Source organism: Jaculus jaculus, chromosome 3, assembly GCF_020740685.1.
Source record: "Jaculus jaculus isolate mJacJac1 chromosome 3, mJacJac1.mat.Y.cur, whole genome shotgun sequence".
Taxonomy (NCBI): domain Eukaryota; kingdom Metazoa; phylum Chordata; class Mammalia; order Rodentia; family Dipodidae; genus Jaculus; species Jaculus jaculus.
The window spans coordinates 115,029,737-115,048,036 of record NC_059104.1 but is presented as its reverse complement, the minus strand read 5'-3'; the positions used below and the strand labels follow the sequence as shown (position 1 = coordinate 115,048,036).

At 37.6% G+C, this 18,300-nt stretch overlaps 1 protein-coding gene across 2 annotated transcripts in view; it reads left to right on the top strand.

Annotated features, from left to right (window-relative positions):
* The window catches only part of Cep126 (centrosomal protein 126), a 44,399-nt gene extending 26,189 nt beyond the window's left edge, over nt 1–18,210 (top strand). The window contains exons 4-8 of one of the 2 annotated variants that reach the window (XM_045146428.1): nt 5,482–5,588; nt 10,835–10,910; nt 13,383–13,586; nt 16,008–16,072; nt 17,987–18,210. In XM_045146428.1, the coding sequence (XP_045002363.1) occupies nt 5,482–5,588; nt 10,835–10,910; nt 13,383–13,586; nt 16,008–16,072; nt 17,987–18,052 (518 nt within the window). In that variant the 3' untranslated portion in view covers nt 18,053–18,210. The remainder of the gene's footprint in view (nt 1–5,481; nt 5,589–10,834; nt 10,911–13,382; nt 13,587–16,007; nt 16,073–17,986) is intronic. The other variant, XM_045146427.1, reaches the window with a different exon arrangement.
* The last annotated feature ends 90 nt before the right edge of the window (nt 18,211–18,300 follow it).

Below are 18,300 nucleotides of genomic sequence, written 5' to 3'. Positions count from 1 at the left end.
TGTAAAGTCAGATGCACAAAGTGGTACATGTGTCTAGAGTTTGCTTGCAGTGACAGGAGGGCCTGGGGTTGCCTATACACTGTCTGTATCTCTTCTCTCTGTCTCTCTCTGCTTGAAAAAAATTATATATACATAAATATAAGTGTATAGACTTAGGTGGGTATAATCTATCCATTTAGCAAGATAGCAGTGATAGTTTCCCCTAGGGCTTATGACCTCCCCAGCCATAGGCTCTTGACTAGGTTTTTATTATTTTATTCACTTATTTATTTGCAAGGAGAAAGAGAAAGAATGGGTATGTCAGTGTTTCCAGCCACTACAAATGAACTCCAGATGCATGTGCCACTTCGTGTATCTGGTGTTATGTGGGTACTGGGGAATCAAACCCGGGTTTTTTGGCTTTGGAGGCAAGTGCCTTAACTGCTGAGCCATCTCTCCAGCCCTTGACTAGGTTTTTCATACCAGACATGAATTCCCTGCTGTGGAACAGACATCTAGTTCAATCAGAGAACAGTTTATTTCTCCCATAACAGACATGCCATCATTGCATGAGTTGATACATTTGGCCTGCCTGACCAGCCATAAAGCTTATAAGGGTCCACTGCTGATTAACACCATTGATTACTTTTCTGCCCTAAAAGGCTGCATGCTACATAGCTCTTTCTAGCATCCTGATAGCTAGTTAACAGGGAAGAAGCTTCCAGCTCAGCTCCCACATGATTTCTCAGTGACCTTCAGCCCAAGCATGTGGAGTCTTCAGCAACAGGGTCTTACCATCTAGTTCTGGTGGCAACCAAGAGCTTTGAAAATAGGCTGTAATGTTTGGGGAGCATCAGGACCCTCCCTGGCCAACAACCCCATCCCTAGCACTGAAATTTTTCTATAACAACCTATGGCTTCTGGGCATAACATTGTCCACCTCTGCAAGATACTTCAGCCTAAACTCCCTTTCAGCATATAATACAAGTATGCCAGCAATGTAGTGGTTTCCATACACCTTATTCATAACATCTCAAATTTTGATTAACCTTCCTCCTGTCTTCCATCCCTGTCCCTCATCCCACTTAGACTATTCCATCCGCAGTATTGTAGTCAAATTTTCTGTGAAGTTAAGCCTGTAAAATAGTGTTTAGTATTTAATTGAATGTAATAATTAATTGAATAACATTTAAATGTTATTCACTTACTATTCTAAATCGGTGAATAAGTGTTGTAATATATTCATTTCTTTTTTAAATTATTGTATGTATTACTGTGTGCTAGTAATAGATGTAGCTGATCTCCCCATGCCTTTTGTTACTATTAAGTAGGACTTTTCTGTTTCTATCTGCTGTATAGTTCTGTTGTGATGTGGGGAAAGAAATGATACCATTGCCTTAAACTCTGAATATTTAATTCTCTAGAATGCAAATACCTTCAGTTGACTCCTTATGAAGCTACTTTCCTCTTCTTAGGGAGTGTTCTAGACACCCATAAATTTGCTGCCTGTAGACTCAGTTTCCTATTGACAAAGAGTTAAAACTATGAGTGATGGAGATGAACAGAAAAGCAACTCTTTCCTTTTTCCAATAGTACAAACAAGTATCAATATACAGAGAATTAGATGGATGTAGTGATGCATGCCTTTAATCCCATCACTGGGGAGGCAAAGGTGGGAGGAATCCTGTGAGTTCATTAGCCTGGACTAGAGAGAGACCCTACCTAAAAAAAAAAAAAACCAAGAGCTAGAGAGATGGCTTAGTTGTTAAAGCATTTGCCTGTGAAGCCTAAAGACCCAGATTCAATTCCCCAGTACTCATGTAAACCAGATACATAAGGTGGTGCATGCATCTGGAGTTCATTTGTGATAGCTGAAAGCCCTGGCATGCCCATTCTCTCTTTGTCTTGCTTGCTCTCTCTGTCTTCTTTCTCTGCCTCTTTCTCTCTCAAATAAATAAAATTAAGAAAAAAAAAACCAGGGCTGGATAGATGGCTTAGCAGTTAAGACACTTGCCTGCGAATCCAAAGGACCCAAGTTCAATTTCCCAGTACCCACATAAGACAGATGCACATGATGGTGCATGCACCTGGAATTTGCATTGGCTAGAGGCCTTGGTGCACCCATTCTCATTCCCTCCCTCCCTCCCTCCCTCCCTCTCTCTCTCTCTCTCTCTCTCTCTCTCTCTTTGTCATAAACAATTAAAAACTTACAACAAAAAGTAGAAGTAGTTTAAAATCAAATATTCATTGTCTTCTTCAATTACACCATGAGTCTTTAAGGCAAAGGATGTTATTTGTAATGCATCACTGTTACAGGTCCTAGCAGGGCTTGAACATTAGTAAGTACTCAAACTTTTCTTTCTATTTTTTTTTAAGTGAGAGGGACTTTTCAAAAATATTTATTAGTTCCCATGGTGGTGCTGCCTTTAATGCCAGGACTCAGGAGGCAGAGGTAGGAGGATGGCTGTGAAATTGAGACTATATAGTGAGTTCCAGGTCAGCTTGGGCTAGAGCAAAACCCTACCTCAAATATATATTTGATAGAGAAAAAGAGAGTATGGACGCTCTAGGACCTCCTGTCACTGCAAAAGAACTCCAGAAACATTGTGCCACTTTGTGTGCTTGGTTTTATGGGAAAATTGAACCCAGACCATCAGATTTTGCAAGCAAATGTTTACCTTTACCACTGTGCCAATCTCTCCAGCCCTCAAACTTTTCTTAAAATATCTGGACACAAGCCACATTAGCAAATGGGAAATCAAATGAGAAGATTGCAGACTAAAAATATTCAGTGCTTGCCTACAAAAATCTAGATTTTAAGCAAGCACCTTTAACCACCGAGCCATCTCCCCAGCCCCATGGATTTTAAAAAATTATGTCTTTCACTAATGAATTCTGGTTCAGTGAGGGTTGATATTGTTCATTCCTTCCTCTCCTATTTACCAGGTCAGTTCTGTTACACACATGTGCATAGAGATGAGTGTTATGGAGGGCATTCTGCTCTCTGTTAGAACTTAGAGAGCTAGACAGGTAAAACTGTGTTCTCATGAGGCCCCAACACTCAATATGCCACCTCATGACATGATGCCTCAAGTCATTTTCCCCTAAAGATAATTCTGCCTGGGCATGGTGGTACATGCTGTAACTCCACACACTGAAATAGGAGGAGGATGAATTTGAGGCCAGTCTACAAAAGATAATGAAAAAAAGATGACTTTGGCACCTGATTCAGCCTCATTTTCATGCAAAGCCCTTCCCATTGCATTGGATAAGTATGAACAAGCTAACATGTTGATCTCTCTCCATCTTGATTCATCTTTAATGAATGACCTTCTATACTGTTCCACTTGAACTATCCATCCCTCTAATATCCTGGCTCTTCTCAATATCTGTAAGTTCTCCACTTCTAAAATTAGTAACTTAATTACTATGACCATTTAACTTTATATCCTTTCGTCTAAGTCAGTGGACTGGAGATTGCTTTATTGTGTCACTATTAATAAAAAGTTGAATATACATATGTATAGCATATATGTATATTACTTATGTACACTAAGAATATTAATCATCAATCAATTTTAAAGTATGAGATGAAGATGATATACAAACTTTTTATAATATTTTTTATATTTTATACATGTATTTTAAATAATTATAAAAATAACTACTAACTACATAAAATTATTTCCTTCTCATTGTTATTAATATTGTTGTGGGCTGGAGAGATTGCTTAGTGATTAAAACATTTGCCTACAAAGTCTAAGGACCCAGCATCAATTCTCCAATATACACATAAGCCAGATGCACATGGTGCCTCATGCATTTGGAGTTCATTTGCAGTGGCTAGAAGCCCTGGTATGCCCATATATTCTCATTCTCACTCTCTCTCTCACTCTCTCTCTCAATAAATAAGTAAATAAATGATTTTAATGTTTTGATTGCATAGCATTCAAATATCTTATAAATTATGGGGACTTTGGGCTGGAGAGATAGCTCAGTGATTAAAGGTGCTTGCTTGCAAAGCTTAATGACCTGGGTTTGGTTCCCCACTACCCACATAAAGCCAGATGCACAAAGTGGTACATGTGTCTGGAGTTCATTTACAGTGGCAGAAGGCCCTGTCACACCCATTCTCTCTCTCTCTCTTCCTCTCTCTTTCAAATAAATAAAATTTTAAATTATGACAACTTTTTTATACATAATATCATTAGCTAACATCTCATGGTAAAATACACATTCAAGGTAAGATATGTTATAGTTTTTGGATAATTTTTGAGTTTATTGCACACTTAAAATGTCACTCTTATTATATGGCCAGGAGTTTATAATAACAATAAGTGTGTCAATTCTACCATTCTTCCATTAGTTTGTTGTTCACTTATTAGTTTCATCCTATATATTTATTAATTTATTTTGAGTTTTTGAGGCAAAGTCTCACTTTAGTCTAAGCTCACCTGGAACTCATTCTGTATCCCAGGCTAACCTTGAATTCAAGGCGATCCTCCTACCTCTGCCTTGTAAATGCTGGGATTATAGGTGAGAGCCACTATGCCTGGCCTAGTATTATCTTTGATATATGACTATGTAAGAATGTATTTTTAGTTAGTTATGCAAAAATAACATATCCATCCATATATCCACCTCTCACCTTAAATATTAAAATATTAAAGCCCTACAAAAATGTTGTCTTCTATTTTCTCATTTTATGAAGACTTCTTCAAATACTACATGAGATACCTAAATCCACTTACCTGAGTACATACAAATTTATTACACTGAAGGAAAGTAAAGAGCATTAGTAAATGCTAAGCTCTCTTACTCAGAACTTTTCTAATAACTGAGTATACTGTGTACAATTAATTGATGGCATTGCCAGCTAACAAGGTTCCCAGCATCATAAAAGACATAAGTGAAGTTTAATTTCTTTCTTGATCAATATAAATTGAAATTGTAAATGTTCTGCCTCTACACTAGTATCGTATTACACCTTCCCAATGCTTTTGGTATCTTTGGAGATCACTGCTCTAAGCCCTAACCCCCCATAGCAAGAATTTGGTTGAATTCATTGTTGTAACTGTGCCATGCATGAAATTTGTAGAAACTGAATAAAAAATTCTGGGGCTAGATAGATGGCTTAGAGGTTAAGGTGATTACCTGCAAAGCCTAAGGATTCAATTCCCCAGAACCCGTGTAAGCCAGATGCACATGATGAGTGAGGCCTGCATCTGGAGCTCGTTTGCAATGGCTAGAGGCCCTGATATGCCCATTCTCTCCCTCTCTCTCTTTCCCTCCCTCCTTCCCTCCTTCCTTCTCTCCCTCACACTCTCTCTTACCCTCCTGTCTCCCCCTGTCATAAATAAATATTTTTTTTTAATTTCTGGTCAAATGAACAAAGCTTCCACAGTTTTCTGTAATGTTTGAAAATAACTTGAAATTTGGTAGTGGATATAGATGACAAACTCAACTTGTATAATTCTTGACATTATGCTGCATTTGTTTAAGATTCTGCTGTTACAAGAAGAAAACGAATTGTTGGAAATAAATGGAGAACCCTTTTAGATCAAAAAAGAAAAACTTCTGAATCTGTGGGAATGAAGTCTGGTGAACAAGTAAGTACTTGTAGGAATGAAGTCCAGTGAATGAGTGAGTGGTTGTAGTAATGAAGTCCAGTGAATGAGTGAGTGATTGCAAGTATGGTCTCAACAAAGATCTCTCTTCAGTGGTACAATTTTCTTGAGAAAGTAAAGTGTGGGCTGACAATGGTCAAAAACACTTGCTTGAAAAGCCTGATGGCCCAGGCTTGAATCCCCAGTACCCAAATAAAAACCAGATGCACAAAGTGGCACATGTGTCTAGAGCTCATTTGTAGGAGGTCCTGGAGCATACATTCGCCCCCGCTCTCTTTCCTTTTCTCTCTGTCTCTCTCAAATAAATAAAAGTATTCAAAAAACTAAAACAAAGAAAAAGAAAGAAGGAAGGAAAGAAAGAGAGAAAAGCCAAGTGTTCTTACAGGACTGTACTTTTACTGTAAACTGTGTGCCACAGCATGAGTATGAACATGGCCATGAGTCTGGGAATCTTGTGCTAAGATTTATTGTGCTTGTTTACTATATTTGCATGTGTGTCTACGTGATCAGTTGCCACAAAGATTTCTAATTAACTGTAAGAAGTTACTATTTTACCTATTACTATGTATCACCAACTCTGGAAACAGAGGCAATTCACAACAAATTCCAGTTAAAGTATACATTTGTAAAGGCAGAAGAAAGAGGAGAGAGAGAAGGGACATAAGAAGACTGTAGTTTTTAAGAGATGTTGGTAATGATATTGCATGTGGCACAAATTTTTAAAGATGTTTTCTTTTTTAAAATAATATTTATTTATTTGCTGGGCGTGGAGGCGCACATCTTTAATCCTAGCACCTGGGACGCAGAGGTAGGAGGATTGCCATGAGTTAGAGACCACCCTGAGACTACGTAGTGAATTCCACATCAACCTGCACTACAGCAAGACCCTACCTCAAAAAATATTTATTTATTTGAGAGCAAGGAATGGCATGCCAGGGCACAAACTCCAGACACATGCACCACCTTGTGCATCTGGTTTACGTGGGTACTGGTGAATCGAACCTGGATCCTTAGACTTTGCAGGCAAGTGCCCTCACCACTAAGCCATCTCTTCAGCCCTTAAAGATATTTCCTAAATGAGGGACCTTTTTTTTTTAGATTTGACCTTTTCTTCAGACATCTTTTTTTAGAAATATTGTGCTTATTTATTTATTTGAGAGAGAGAGAAAGAAAGAAAGAAAAGCAGAGAGAGAGAGTGAGATAGAGAATGAGCACACCAGAGCCTCCAGCCACTGCAAACAAATTTCAGACACATGTGCCACCTTATACATCTGGCTTACATAGGTCCCAGGGAACTGAACCTAAGTCCTTTGGCTTTTCAGGCAAGCACCTTAACCACTAAGCTATTTCTCCAGCCCAAAGGACCTTTTATAAGAGAGCTTGAAGTACATGGGTATGTCTCTAGTAACAATTCAAAAACAACTAATACACAGGGCTGGAGAGATGGCTGAGCAGTTAAAAACAAACTAATATGGCTGTTTGAGACAGAAATAGTCAATAAAAGCCAAAAGCATAACCATAACTTTTAAATGATGTAGACAATTCTGTGAGGAATAAATAAATGTGGTCTAGTATGACATTTCCTAAAGACCTAACATGATCTAAGGCTTATCTTAGAATATTGAAAATATTCTGTATATGAAATAGATAAGTAAATAGCAATTTACTTGGAACTACTTAAATATCACTTCTAATTTTTTTTTGATTTTTTTTTTTTTGAATTTTTTGAGGTAGGGTTTCACTCTAGCCCAGGCTGACCTGGAATTCACTATAGAGTCTCAGGGTGGCCTCGAACTCACGGCGATCCTCCTACCTCTGCCTCCCAAGTGCTGGGATTAAAGGCATGCGCCACCATGCCCGGACACTTCTAATTTTTTAATAGAAATGAGATAGGATACCCTATAAAGGGAGTACATTTGGAGGTGTAAGTTGAGGGTCCTGTTATTTACATATTGTATGCACTTTTCCCCCTGTACTGGGGATGAAAAACCACAACCTCTCACATGTTAAGCAAGCATTTTTAACACTAAGCCACATCTACATCTGCAGCCCAAGAAGTGTTAATTTTTAATATATAACAGCCAACCATGATCTATGCTTATGAAGAAAACCAAGCCATCTAGCTATGATTTATATAAATCATAGTCTATATAAATTTATAAATTTATATAAATCATAGTCTTAGTGCTTGATAACAAACATAAACAGAATTTTCTAATTACAAATGGAATAATAACTAATGCTGTTTCCTAAACTTCTGTATTATTTCCACCAGTCATCTCAAAACTTAAAATGTGAATATATTACCATTTGCTTTTCATATATATATTGTTCATTTGTTTTTCAAGGTAGAGTCTCAGGTCTCGAGTTAGCCCAGACTGACCTAGAATTCACTATGTAGCCTCAGGGTGGCCTCAAATGGCAGTTCTTCTAGCTGTGCCTTCCAAGTGCTTAGATTAAAGGCATGTGCCTCCACACCCAGCTTATCTTCATTTTCTTTATTTATTTGTAAGCTATTTATTTATTTATTTGAGAGAGTGAGAGGCAGATAGAATGGGTACACCACAGCCTCCAACCACTGCAAACAAACTTCACTCCAGATGCATGCACCACCTTGTACATCTGACTTATGGTACTGGGGAATGGAACCTGGGTCCTTAAGCTTTGCAGTAATTGCCTTAACCACTAAGCCATTTCTCTAGCCCCATTTTCTTTATTTTTATTAAAATATTACAGATATAAAAGTAATATATAGTAGCTATAATCATAAAAATGAATGAACTAAATTTTAAATGCCTGTTATTACTACCCTCTCTAAATTTTATTTATTTTAGGGGGTTCTTTTAAATTTTCTCTCTTGCTGCTGTTCATCCTGTCTTACTGTCTTCCAAGTCTAGTTTTGTCCTTCTTTCCAAAAATCCTTACCTCTCCTTTCAATACACATCTCTTTCACACAAAAGTTTTGTTTGTTTGTATGTTTCTTTGTTTGGCTTGGTTTTTGAGGTAGGGTCTTGCTCTAGCCCAAACTGACCTGGAATTCACTATGTAGTCTCAGGCTGGCCTCAGACACACAGCAGTCCTCCTACTTCTGCCTCCCAAGTGCTGGGATTAAAGCCAGCATGTCTTTTTAAATATCCCCCAACATATTGTTAACCTTAGAATCAAAATCAAGTTTTAAAGTCAAAAATTTTCTCCCTCATTGTTTTGTTTTTATTTTTTTACTAGAGAACCTAATCAAATATTCAGATAATATAGCAAAGGACTTTGTCATCTTCTTACAAAATAGATTTTATCATTCTGCATTTTGCTGAACCCTATGCAGAAAGAATCCAAAAGAGGTAAAAGAAATGTAACAGGGCTTCATTCAAAGGTCTCACATGTATAATGGAAACAGGCAGACTATGAGAACTAGACAGAGATAGTTGCTGCAAAAGTCTGTCAGCTACTCTTCAGAGCATACTGGAAAAAAGACAAACTATATAGTCCTAGACAGGTAATTTTAACTGAAAGCAAACAATTCTTACGTGAAATAGAAAAAGAATGAAGAATAGGGGCTGGAGAGATAGTTTAGCAGCTAAGGTGCTTGCCTAAAAAGCCTAATAACCCAGGTTCGATTCCCCACTCATGTAAAGCCAGTTCCACAAAGTGGCACATGCATCTGGAGTTTGTTTGCAGTGACTAGAGGCCCTGGTGCCCCATTCTCATTCTCATTCTCTCCCTCGCTCTCTCTCTTTATATATGTGTGTGTATATATATATATATATGTATGTATGTATGTATGTATGTATATATGAATGATACATAGATAGATAGATAGATAGATAGATAGATAGATAGATAGATAGATAGATAGATAGATATCTGCTTGCAAATAAAGAAAGAAACTTTAAAAAAAGAAGACTATGTTCATGGAGGGGGAGCTGGTGTCCTTCATACAGTGTTGATGGGCCTACTTACTGCCACCACTCAGAAATTTCCTTATTCTACACAGCCCTGGAGCAGGTATTTGAGATCCTTACCTATCCATGACAGTAGCCAGTCAGAGAATTTGTACTACTAGTGTGATATACAAAGATATACCAAGTAAGTTATAAACCTTAATGTAAATTTTTACCTTCCCTTTATTCCATACCTTTGACTGGTACCAGCTTATTTTTGCTCTTGCAAATCTCTAAATACAACAACATTGCAACCTGAAATTTTCATGAGATGTAAAACCTTTTTTTATTGACAGCTTCCATGATTATAAACAATAAACCATGGTATGTCCCTCCCTCCCCCCACTTTGCCTTTGCATCTACATTCTCCATCATATCCCCTTCTCCTCTCAATCTGTCTCTCTTTTATTCTGATGTCATCATCTTCCTCCTATTATGATGGTTGTGTGTAGGTAGTGTCAAGCACTGTGAGGTCATGGATATTTAGGCCACTTTGTGTCTAGAAGAGTGCACTGTAAGGAGTCTTATCATTCCTTTGGCTCTTACATTCTTTCTGCCACCTCTTCTGCAATGGACCCTGAGCCTTGGAAGATGTGATAGAGATAGTTCAGTGTTGAGCACTCCTCTGTCACTTCTTCTCAGTACAATGGTGCCTTCTCACTCATCCCAAGGTCACTACAATCTGAAAAGAGAAGCTTCTCTAACCAAAAGTGAGAGTAGCATTAATACATGGATATGAACATTAAGAGAAGTTCTCACCAGGCAGTTTGGCGAGCATAGTACATACATTTAGCCAGACACCAGCAAACATTACACCCCTAGGGCTAATAACTTCCCCTGACACAAGTTCTCAGTATTGGGCATGTATTCCCTCCCGTGGAATTGGCCTCCAGGCCAATTAGAGAGCAGTTGATTTCCCTCATAACAGACAAGCCACTGTTGCACCCCTTGGCTTATTTGGTCTGGCTAGCTAAAGTTAAGGCTTACAGTATCCATTGTTGTTTATCTCCACTGCTGATTACTCTCTTTCCTATGGAACTGCATGCAGCATAGTTATTCTAGCTTTCTGTCACCTGGTCAAAAGACATAAAACCTGTTTGAATAGTCATTTATCACAGAAAGATCTTAATCCAGTAATTCTTGTTTTCTGCTCCAAAACAGGAAAGTAGGCAACAAGCAACATGAGTAGTGATCACAAAGTGATGCATACAACTCCAAGTGCTTTCAAGTCCTTAGTCATGTCATGAACTTTAAAATGTGGAATTATATTCTGAACTTCTATTTTTATAGAGTTTTGTACAAAGTGTCCAGCTAAGTTCAAGTGAACCAAAACAAACTACAAGGGGTTCTTCTAATACTGAAGAAGGTACGTTTGAATTTAAATATTTTCTCAGAACATTGTTCCCAGTGAGTTGTTTTGTCATATGGATTGTCTCAGGGCATGATAAAATATGTAATTATTTGGACCTAAACTTTCCTCACCTCGGAACATTCAGTTCATTCCCAATTATTTTTAATTTCAAATAATAATATATTAAGCATCTTTTTATATTAATCCATTTCTTGATTTGTCAATTATTCCATTAGAATAAATGTGGCATATAATTGGCACCCAGTTTTTGAACTAAACTCTGTATATTAAGTGATTACTGAGTTAAAATTAGCACTGATAAAGCTTTTCATACATATTGCTGAAGCATTTTCTTAAAAAGAATTATTATTCAAATTTTTCCAGTGTTATATGTTAACTCTGAAGTACAATCACTATTTCTTTGCATGTGTGGTGTGATATGATGTGTGGTGCACGCACATTTATGTGTGCAGATGTATTCATGATCCCCACAGGGCTGGAGTTATAGGCATGTATGTCTATGCCTGTTTACTTGAATGCTAGGGAATCAAACTGGATAAACCATGCCCTCTCATGTTCTCATTCTTACACAGCAAATGCTCTGACCCCCTAAGTCATCTCTCCAACCCCTCATCCATCACCTTTAATGTTTGTTTATATGATAGACCAAGAAATTATCTCATATTTTGATTTTTATGTTTAATCAGTAATATATTTAGTTGTTTTGTGTGTGCTTTTTGGTAACTTGCCTGTTCTCATTCTTTTTCTTAGAGAGTATGTTTTCATTTCATTGATTGCTACAAATTCTTACAATGTCAAGGATTCTAATCCTTATATTAGTTGTGAATGTTCTTGACTTTTATTATTTTCATTTATTCCACTTATGTTGTATTTTTACATATGTAAGTTTTGGTTTTATTTCTTAATTCAATAAATGATTATTGAAAGCTAATTTACTACTTAGAAGTAGATAGTGGATGTGTGGTCGTAAAGTCTTGCCCTTCAGAAATGTAGTCTATCAGGGAAGACTGGTGACCTTAAAGAAATGATATGATGTAGACTTGTCTGAGTGATCTCTTCATTACTTTTGAAATCAAAGATGCCTGGCATGGTGGTATATACCTGGAATCCCAGCTACTCAGGAAGTTGAAGCAGTAAAGAGTATAAGTGCAAGACCATTTTAGGCTAAAGAGTGGGTTAAATCCAACCCACAAGGCAACTTAGTGAGATACTATTTTAAAACCAGAAAAGAGCCAGCCAGGTGTGGTAGTGCATGAGTCTAATCCCAGCTGACATAAGAGGATCACTGTGAGTTCAAGGCCACCTGAGATTACATAGTAAATTCCAGGTCAGCCTAGGCTAGAGAAAAACCCTACTCATAAAACCAAGAGAAAATTTTTAAAAAGAGAGTAAGAAATAGGGCTCAGTTACAGTGTGTTTGCCTAACATGTATGCAAGGCTCTAGGATCAATCCCCAGTGCCACAAGAAGTAAAAATAAAAATAAAACTCAAATTAACTTTTTCAATATAGCAGTTTACAAGTATTTGTTTCTTTTTCCTTTGGGTAGCTTTAACAGTTTGATTCCTGGTGGCTGGGAAGATGACTCAGCAGTTAAAGGCACTTGCTTCCAAAGTCTTCCAGCCTGGAGTTCAGTTCCCTAGCCACCTAAGTAAATCCAGATGGACATTCAATTGCAGCAGCAAGAGACCTTGACCCATGTATGCGTGCATACACACCACCCACCCACCCACACACACACACAATTATAAAAAATAGTGTACTTAAGACTGGAGAGATTGCTCAGTGGTTAAGGCATTTGTCTGCAAAGCCTAACGGCCCAGATTCAATTCAATGTGCCAGATGCACAAAGAGGTGCATGTATATGGAGTTCATTTGCAATGGCTGGAGGTCCTGGAGTGCCCATTTTCTCTGTCTGTTTCTCTCTCCCTGTCTTTGCTTGCAAATAATAAGGTTTCCTGTGACTTAAAAAAAAAAAAAAAAAGCTGCCTTATTTAGATTGAGCTCTGTAATTTATTTAAGTGAATGGTGAGATGTGAAACTGAAGTAAGTCCTTTATAAGCAGTGAACTGGGGTTCATCTCTCCTTGTCTCAGGCCTTGCAAGTTTCTTTGATCCTGCTGTCTTAGTCTAGTAGAGGGTATCTGTATGTTCCTTATCATTTGCTTCTCTTAAGCTGATTTTATCTTACTCTTATTTATAACTCATTTGAACAACTATTATAAGGACAACAGACAGATTGTCTTTGTACCACCAATGAATAACAAAAACACAACACAAAACTTGTATAAACATAATATATTTTTCTTTAGTTCAGGTAACACTAGGAAATTTTATTATCTCACTTCTATCATGTTACGATATTTTAAAACTGCATACAAACAAAATTCTATTAAGTAGGTATTAGGGCTGACCCCAAAGACAAAGAGGGATCAAAGATTAACTGATAGAACATTTCTATGGTTTCAGATAGTATTTTGGATTTTTTGATGGCTGAAAACCTAGTGAAAGTTTCAGTGCCTGAGGATGAAATTTTAACTGCCATGAAGAGCAACGAGCTGCAGAAACCAAATCCATCTTTAAACAAGACCCAGAAGTTCAACATCTGCACACTGTCAACTGAAGAACAAAAGATCCTGCAGTCCCTCAGCCGTCTTAATGAAAGGCTGTACAGTAAGTATGGAAGGGTACTTTACTTAACCATTTTTTGTTTTTTGGTTTTTTTTAGTATTTTTTTTTTTTTTATTTGAAAGCGACGACACAGAGAGAAAGAGGCAGATAGAGAGAGAATGGGCATGCCAGGACCTCCAGCCACTGCAAACAAACCGCAGATGCGTGCGCCCCCTTGGGCATCTGGCTAACGTGGGTCTTGGAGAATCAAGTCTAGAACCGGGGTACTTAGGCTTCACAGGCAAGTGCTTAACCGCTAAGCCATCTCTCCAGCCCATACTTAACCAATTTTAACTTTTAATTTAATTCAAAAAAGAAGTAAAAATTTAAAATGTTCCAGTTATCACTTAATATTTAATAAAGTATATAAAAACAGAATATGCTTAATGCTTCATGTTATTTCAGATATACCATATGTTACGATACCAATTTCTGCCTTACTGTCTTTGAGGAATATATAAATATGTTACCATCATTTTAAAAATGAACAGACTAGGTATCTATACTAACCAGCATTAAAAAAAAAAAACAAAACTATAAATTCTTAGCCAGACATGGAGGCACATGCCTTAAACCCAACACTCAGGAAGCAGAGGTAGGAGGACTGCCATGAGTTCAAGGCCACCCTGAGACTACATAATGAGTTCCAGGTCAACCTTGGCCAGAGTGAGACCTTACTTCAAAACAAGCAAACAAAAAAGTAAAACTATAAATTCATGGGCTGGAGAGATGGCTTAGCACTTAAGGTACTTACCTGTGAAGCCTAAGGACCCAGGTTCAATTCTCCAGTACCCACTTAAGCCAAATGTACAGGTAGCACATGATTGTGGAGTTCGTTTGCAGTGGTTAGAAGCCCTGGCCCTCCAATTCTCTCTCCCTCTCTCTATCTGCCTCTCTCTCTCTCTCTCAAATAAATAAATAATATTTAAAATGATTTAAAAACTATAAATTCTTGAGTAAGTAGTTTAAAAATCTATATGTAGTAATGAGCTAGTAAAATATAAGGAATTCTTAAAACTAAGAAGTAAAGATAAGGGCATGGGGAACATGCTTGTAATGTCAACACTTGGGAGGCTAAAGCAAGAAGATAATGCAAGTTCAAGGCCAACTTGGGCTACCTACCAAATTGTACTCAAGCCTAACATACATACTAAGACCCTACCTCAAAAAAAATAAAAATAAAAATAAAGAAGAAAAAGTAGTAAAGATAAATGAAGACTTTGGAAAATACAGAGGATATTGCAACTAGCTTTTATCAAGAAGATATTTAATTTAGAATGGTCTTAAACTGGAAGTACAGTAGGTGAAAAACATACATTTATACACTTCTGGAGAAACCTCACTATGTTCCAATCCTCAAATAATTATCATAAGCTGGAAGCTGGCTCAGCATTTAAAGTGCTTGCTTGCATGTGTGCCAGATGCAAAGTGGCACACTGTCTATAATCCCGACAAACCTGCAAAGTCTCAGAACTCAGGTTCGGTTCCCCAGTACCCACATAAGCCAAACACACAAGGTGGCACATGCTTCTGTAGTTTGTTCGCAGTGACTGGAGGCACTGGCACACCCATTCTCTCTCTCTTTCTCTGTCATAAGTATATAGAAAGAATATTTTTTAAAATGCTTTGTTCGAGCCAGGCGTGGTGGCACATGCCTTTAATCCCATCACTTGGGAGGCAGAGGTAGAAGGAGCACCCTGAGTTCAAGGCCACCCCGAGACTACATAGTGAGTTCCAGGTCAACCTGAGCTACAGTGAGACCCTATCTCAGAAAACCAAAAAAATAAAAATAAAAATGTACTGTTCCCTGAGATACTCAAAAGTTGAAGTTTGTAGGCTAGCTAGATGGTTCAGCAGGTAAGTGTGCTTCTTGCAGAAGCATAAAGGCCCAAGGGGGCCTGAAATCACCTGAGTTTGAATCTTCAAAACTCACCCAACATTGGGGCATGTTCATACACACCTGTAAGAGGAGATCAGAAAATCACCAGGGCTCACAAAAAACAGGCAGTAAGAGACTCTGGCTCAAACAGTAATGGGCAGAAGAGCAGTGGAGCAGGACACTTAGCATCCTGCTCTGGCCACCACACATTACATACACACACCACATTACATGCACATACCCACACAGAAAAAACAAAGTTGATATTTGTGGTTTTTCTTTAATAAAAAGAAAAGAAATTAAAGAACAGGAAACATAATATTGGGATGAAAATTATTATATAGTATTAAAGTTTTGTGTAATTTTTAATTAAACTGCTTTATTTTGAACCTAGTATATAAGAAGCATGTCTGGGGTCAATATAAAAGAAAAGTTTCTTACTCAGTTTTTAATATTTTGACATATCATAATTTAATAATAAATTCTTAGTCATTCTTCTCTGTATATATGAGAATAATTATTCTGTGTCATGGTATATTTTTTAGATGTACAAGAAACCATTTGCAAAAATCCATCCATCAAAAATGCTTTACAATTAGTACCACTTCTGGTAAGCAGTTGAAGAACTTTTTTATTTGTTTGTTTGTTTTCTGCTTGTTTTAAGGAATATCATGATATTGAATGCACATAAATAATGATAAAAACTTTTGTTGATCCCAAGTTTGTTTATTTTTTTTTATTTGAATGAGAGAGCAGTCATACCAAGGCCTCATGCCACTACAAAGAAACTCCAGACACATGTGCCACTTTGTTTATCTGGCTATATATGGGTACTGGGGAATTATACTTAAGCCAGAAGGCTTTGCAAGCAAGCACCTTTACCTATTAATCCATCTCCCAGTCCTCAAGTTTTTATTTTTAATATTAATGTACTTATGAGCACAGCAGGAGAGAAAATGGGCACAGTAGTGCCTCTTGCTGCTACGAACGAATTGTAGATGCATTTGCAATTTTGGCTGTACATGTGTACTGTGGAATCAAATCTGGGCTAACAAGCTTTGCAAGCAAATGCCTTAACCTCTGAGCCATCTCCCTATTTTTTAATATTTTTGTTTATTTTTATTTATTTATTTGAGAACAACAGACAGAGAAAGAAATAGGCAGATAGAGAGAGAATGGGCATGCCAGGGCCTCCAGCCACTGCAAACAAACTCCAGATGCATGTGCCCCCTTGTGCCTCTGGCTAACATGAGTCCTAGGGAATCTAGCCTCAAACCAGGGTCCTTAGGCTTCACAGGCAAGAGCTGAACTTCTAAGCCATCTCTCCAGCCCCCCACCTCCCCATTTTTAATAATTTATGTATGAGAGACAGAGATCATGGGCGTGTCAGAGCCTCTTGCCATTGCAAATACACTCCAGACGCAAGCACCACTTTGTACATCTGGCTTTACATGGGTACTTGGGAATTTAACCCAGGCCAACAAGCTTTACAAGCAACCACCTTTAACCTCTAGCTGAACCTTCTCCCCAGCCTATTTTTACATAGCTGTTGGGTATCAGAACTCAGTGCCTCATGCTTGTGAAGCAAGCATTTTGCCAAGTGATCCTCTTCCTGAGTTCCTAAATATGTACACTTCTTATGTATTTATGAAAAGTTTTCTATATTTCAAGGAAGGCTAGAGCTAGAGCTATGTGGTAGAGTGTTTGCCTAGTATGCTCAAGGCCCCAGCATTTAAAAAATGAAAATTAAAATAACGCTAGCCAGACGTGACTCCACATGCCTTTAATCCTAGCACTTGGGAGGCAAAGGCAGGAGGATCACCATGAGTTTGAGGCCAGCCTGAGACTATAGAGTGAATTCCAGGTCAGCCTGGGCTAGAAGAATGAGACCCTACCTTGAAAAACCAAGAAAAAAAATAACTATAATTTGGGCTGGAAAGATGGCTCGGATGTTAAAGGTGCTTGCTTGCAAAGCCTGCTAGCTCAGGTTCAGTTTCCCCAATACCCACATAAAATCAGATGCACAAAGTGCCACATGTGTCTGGAGTTTGTTTGCAGTGGCAGAAGGCCCTGGTATGTACATTCTCTCCCTGCCTCCACCACCACACTTTCATACATAAATAAATTAAATGGAAAGCCACAGTTTATCCAGAGTGCCTTAATGCAGCTAATGGTTGCTGGGAAGGGGGAACTCAGATTCATCAGTGGTGCAGCCACTGGAAGGTTGTCCACTCCACAGTAAATTACCTTCTACCCATGGTCATGCAGGCAGCCCTGATTTAGTGGGTTAGAAGAAGGCATGAAAGGAAGATGGGGATAAGTGGGTAAGAAGGGTGTTTGTTCATGGAAAGGGACAAGAGAGAGAAATTGTGGGTAATAAGATCAATACACACACACACACACATATATATATGAAAATATAAAATATGGAGAAAACAAATAAATTTTATTCTACAAGGTGATTGACCAGTTAAGTCTGTGACCATTAAATTAAATAAAATAAAATTCTGAAACTGTCTTCCAGAATAGCCAGCCAAGGAGCAGTACATCTCCTGATGTCAGATCCCGAATGCAAAGAAAACACTGGTGAAATATGACATTGACTTATTTAATGGAATCATTATTTTTGAGAATCTCTTGTAAATATCTCATATATTTATATACTTATTAATGATTTAAAAATACTATAACTATAAAATTAGATCATAGTATAGGTAATGTAAAGAAATTGAGTAGTTTATATTTATGCTACAAAGTATACTTTATTATGTATTTTATTGATATGTATATTTTTAATGAATGGAAATATTTCAGTGTTTTCAGTAAGCATGCTACTGG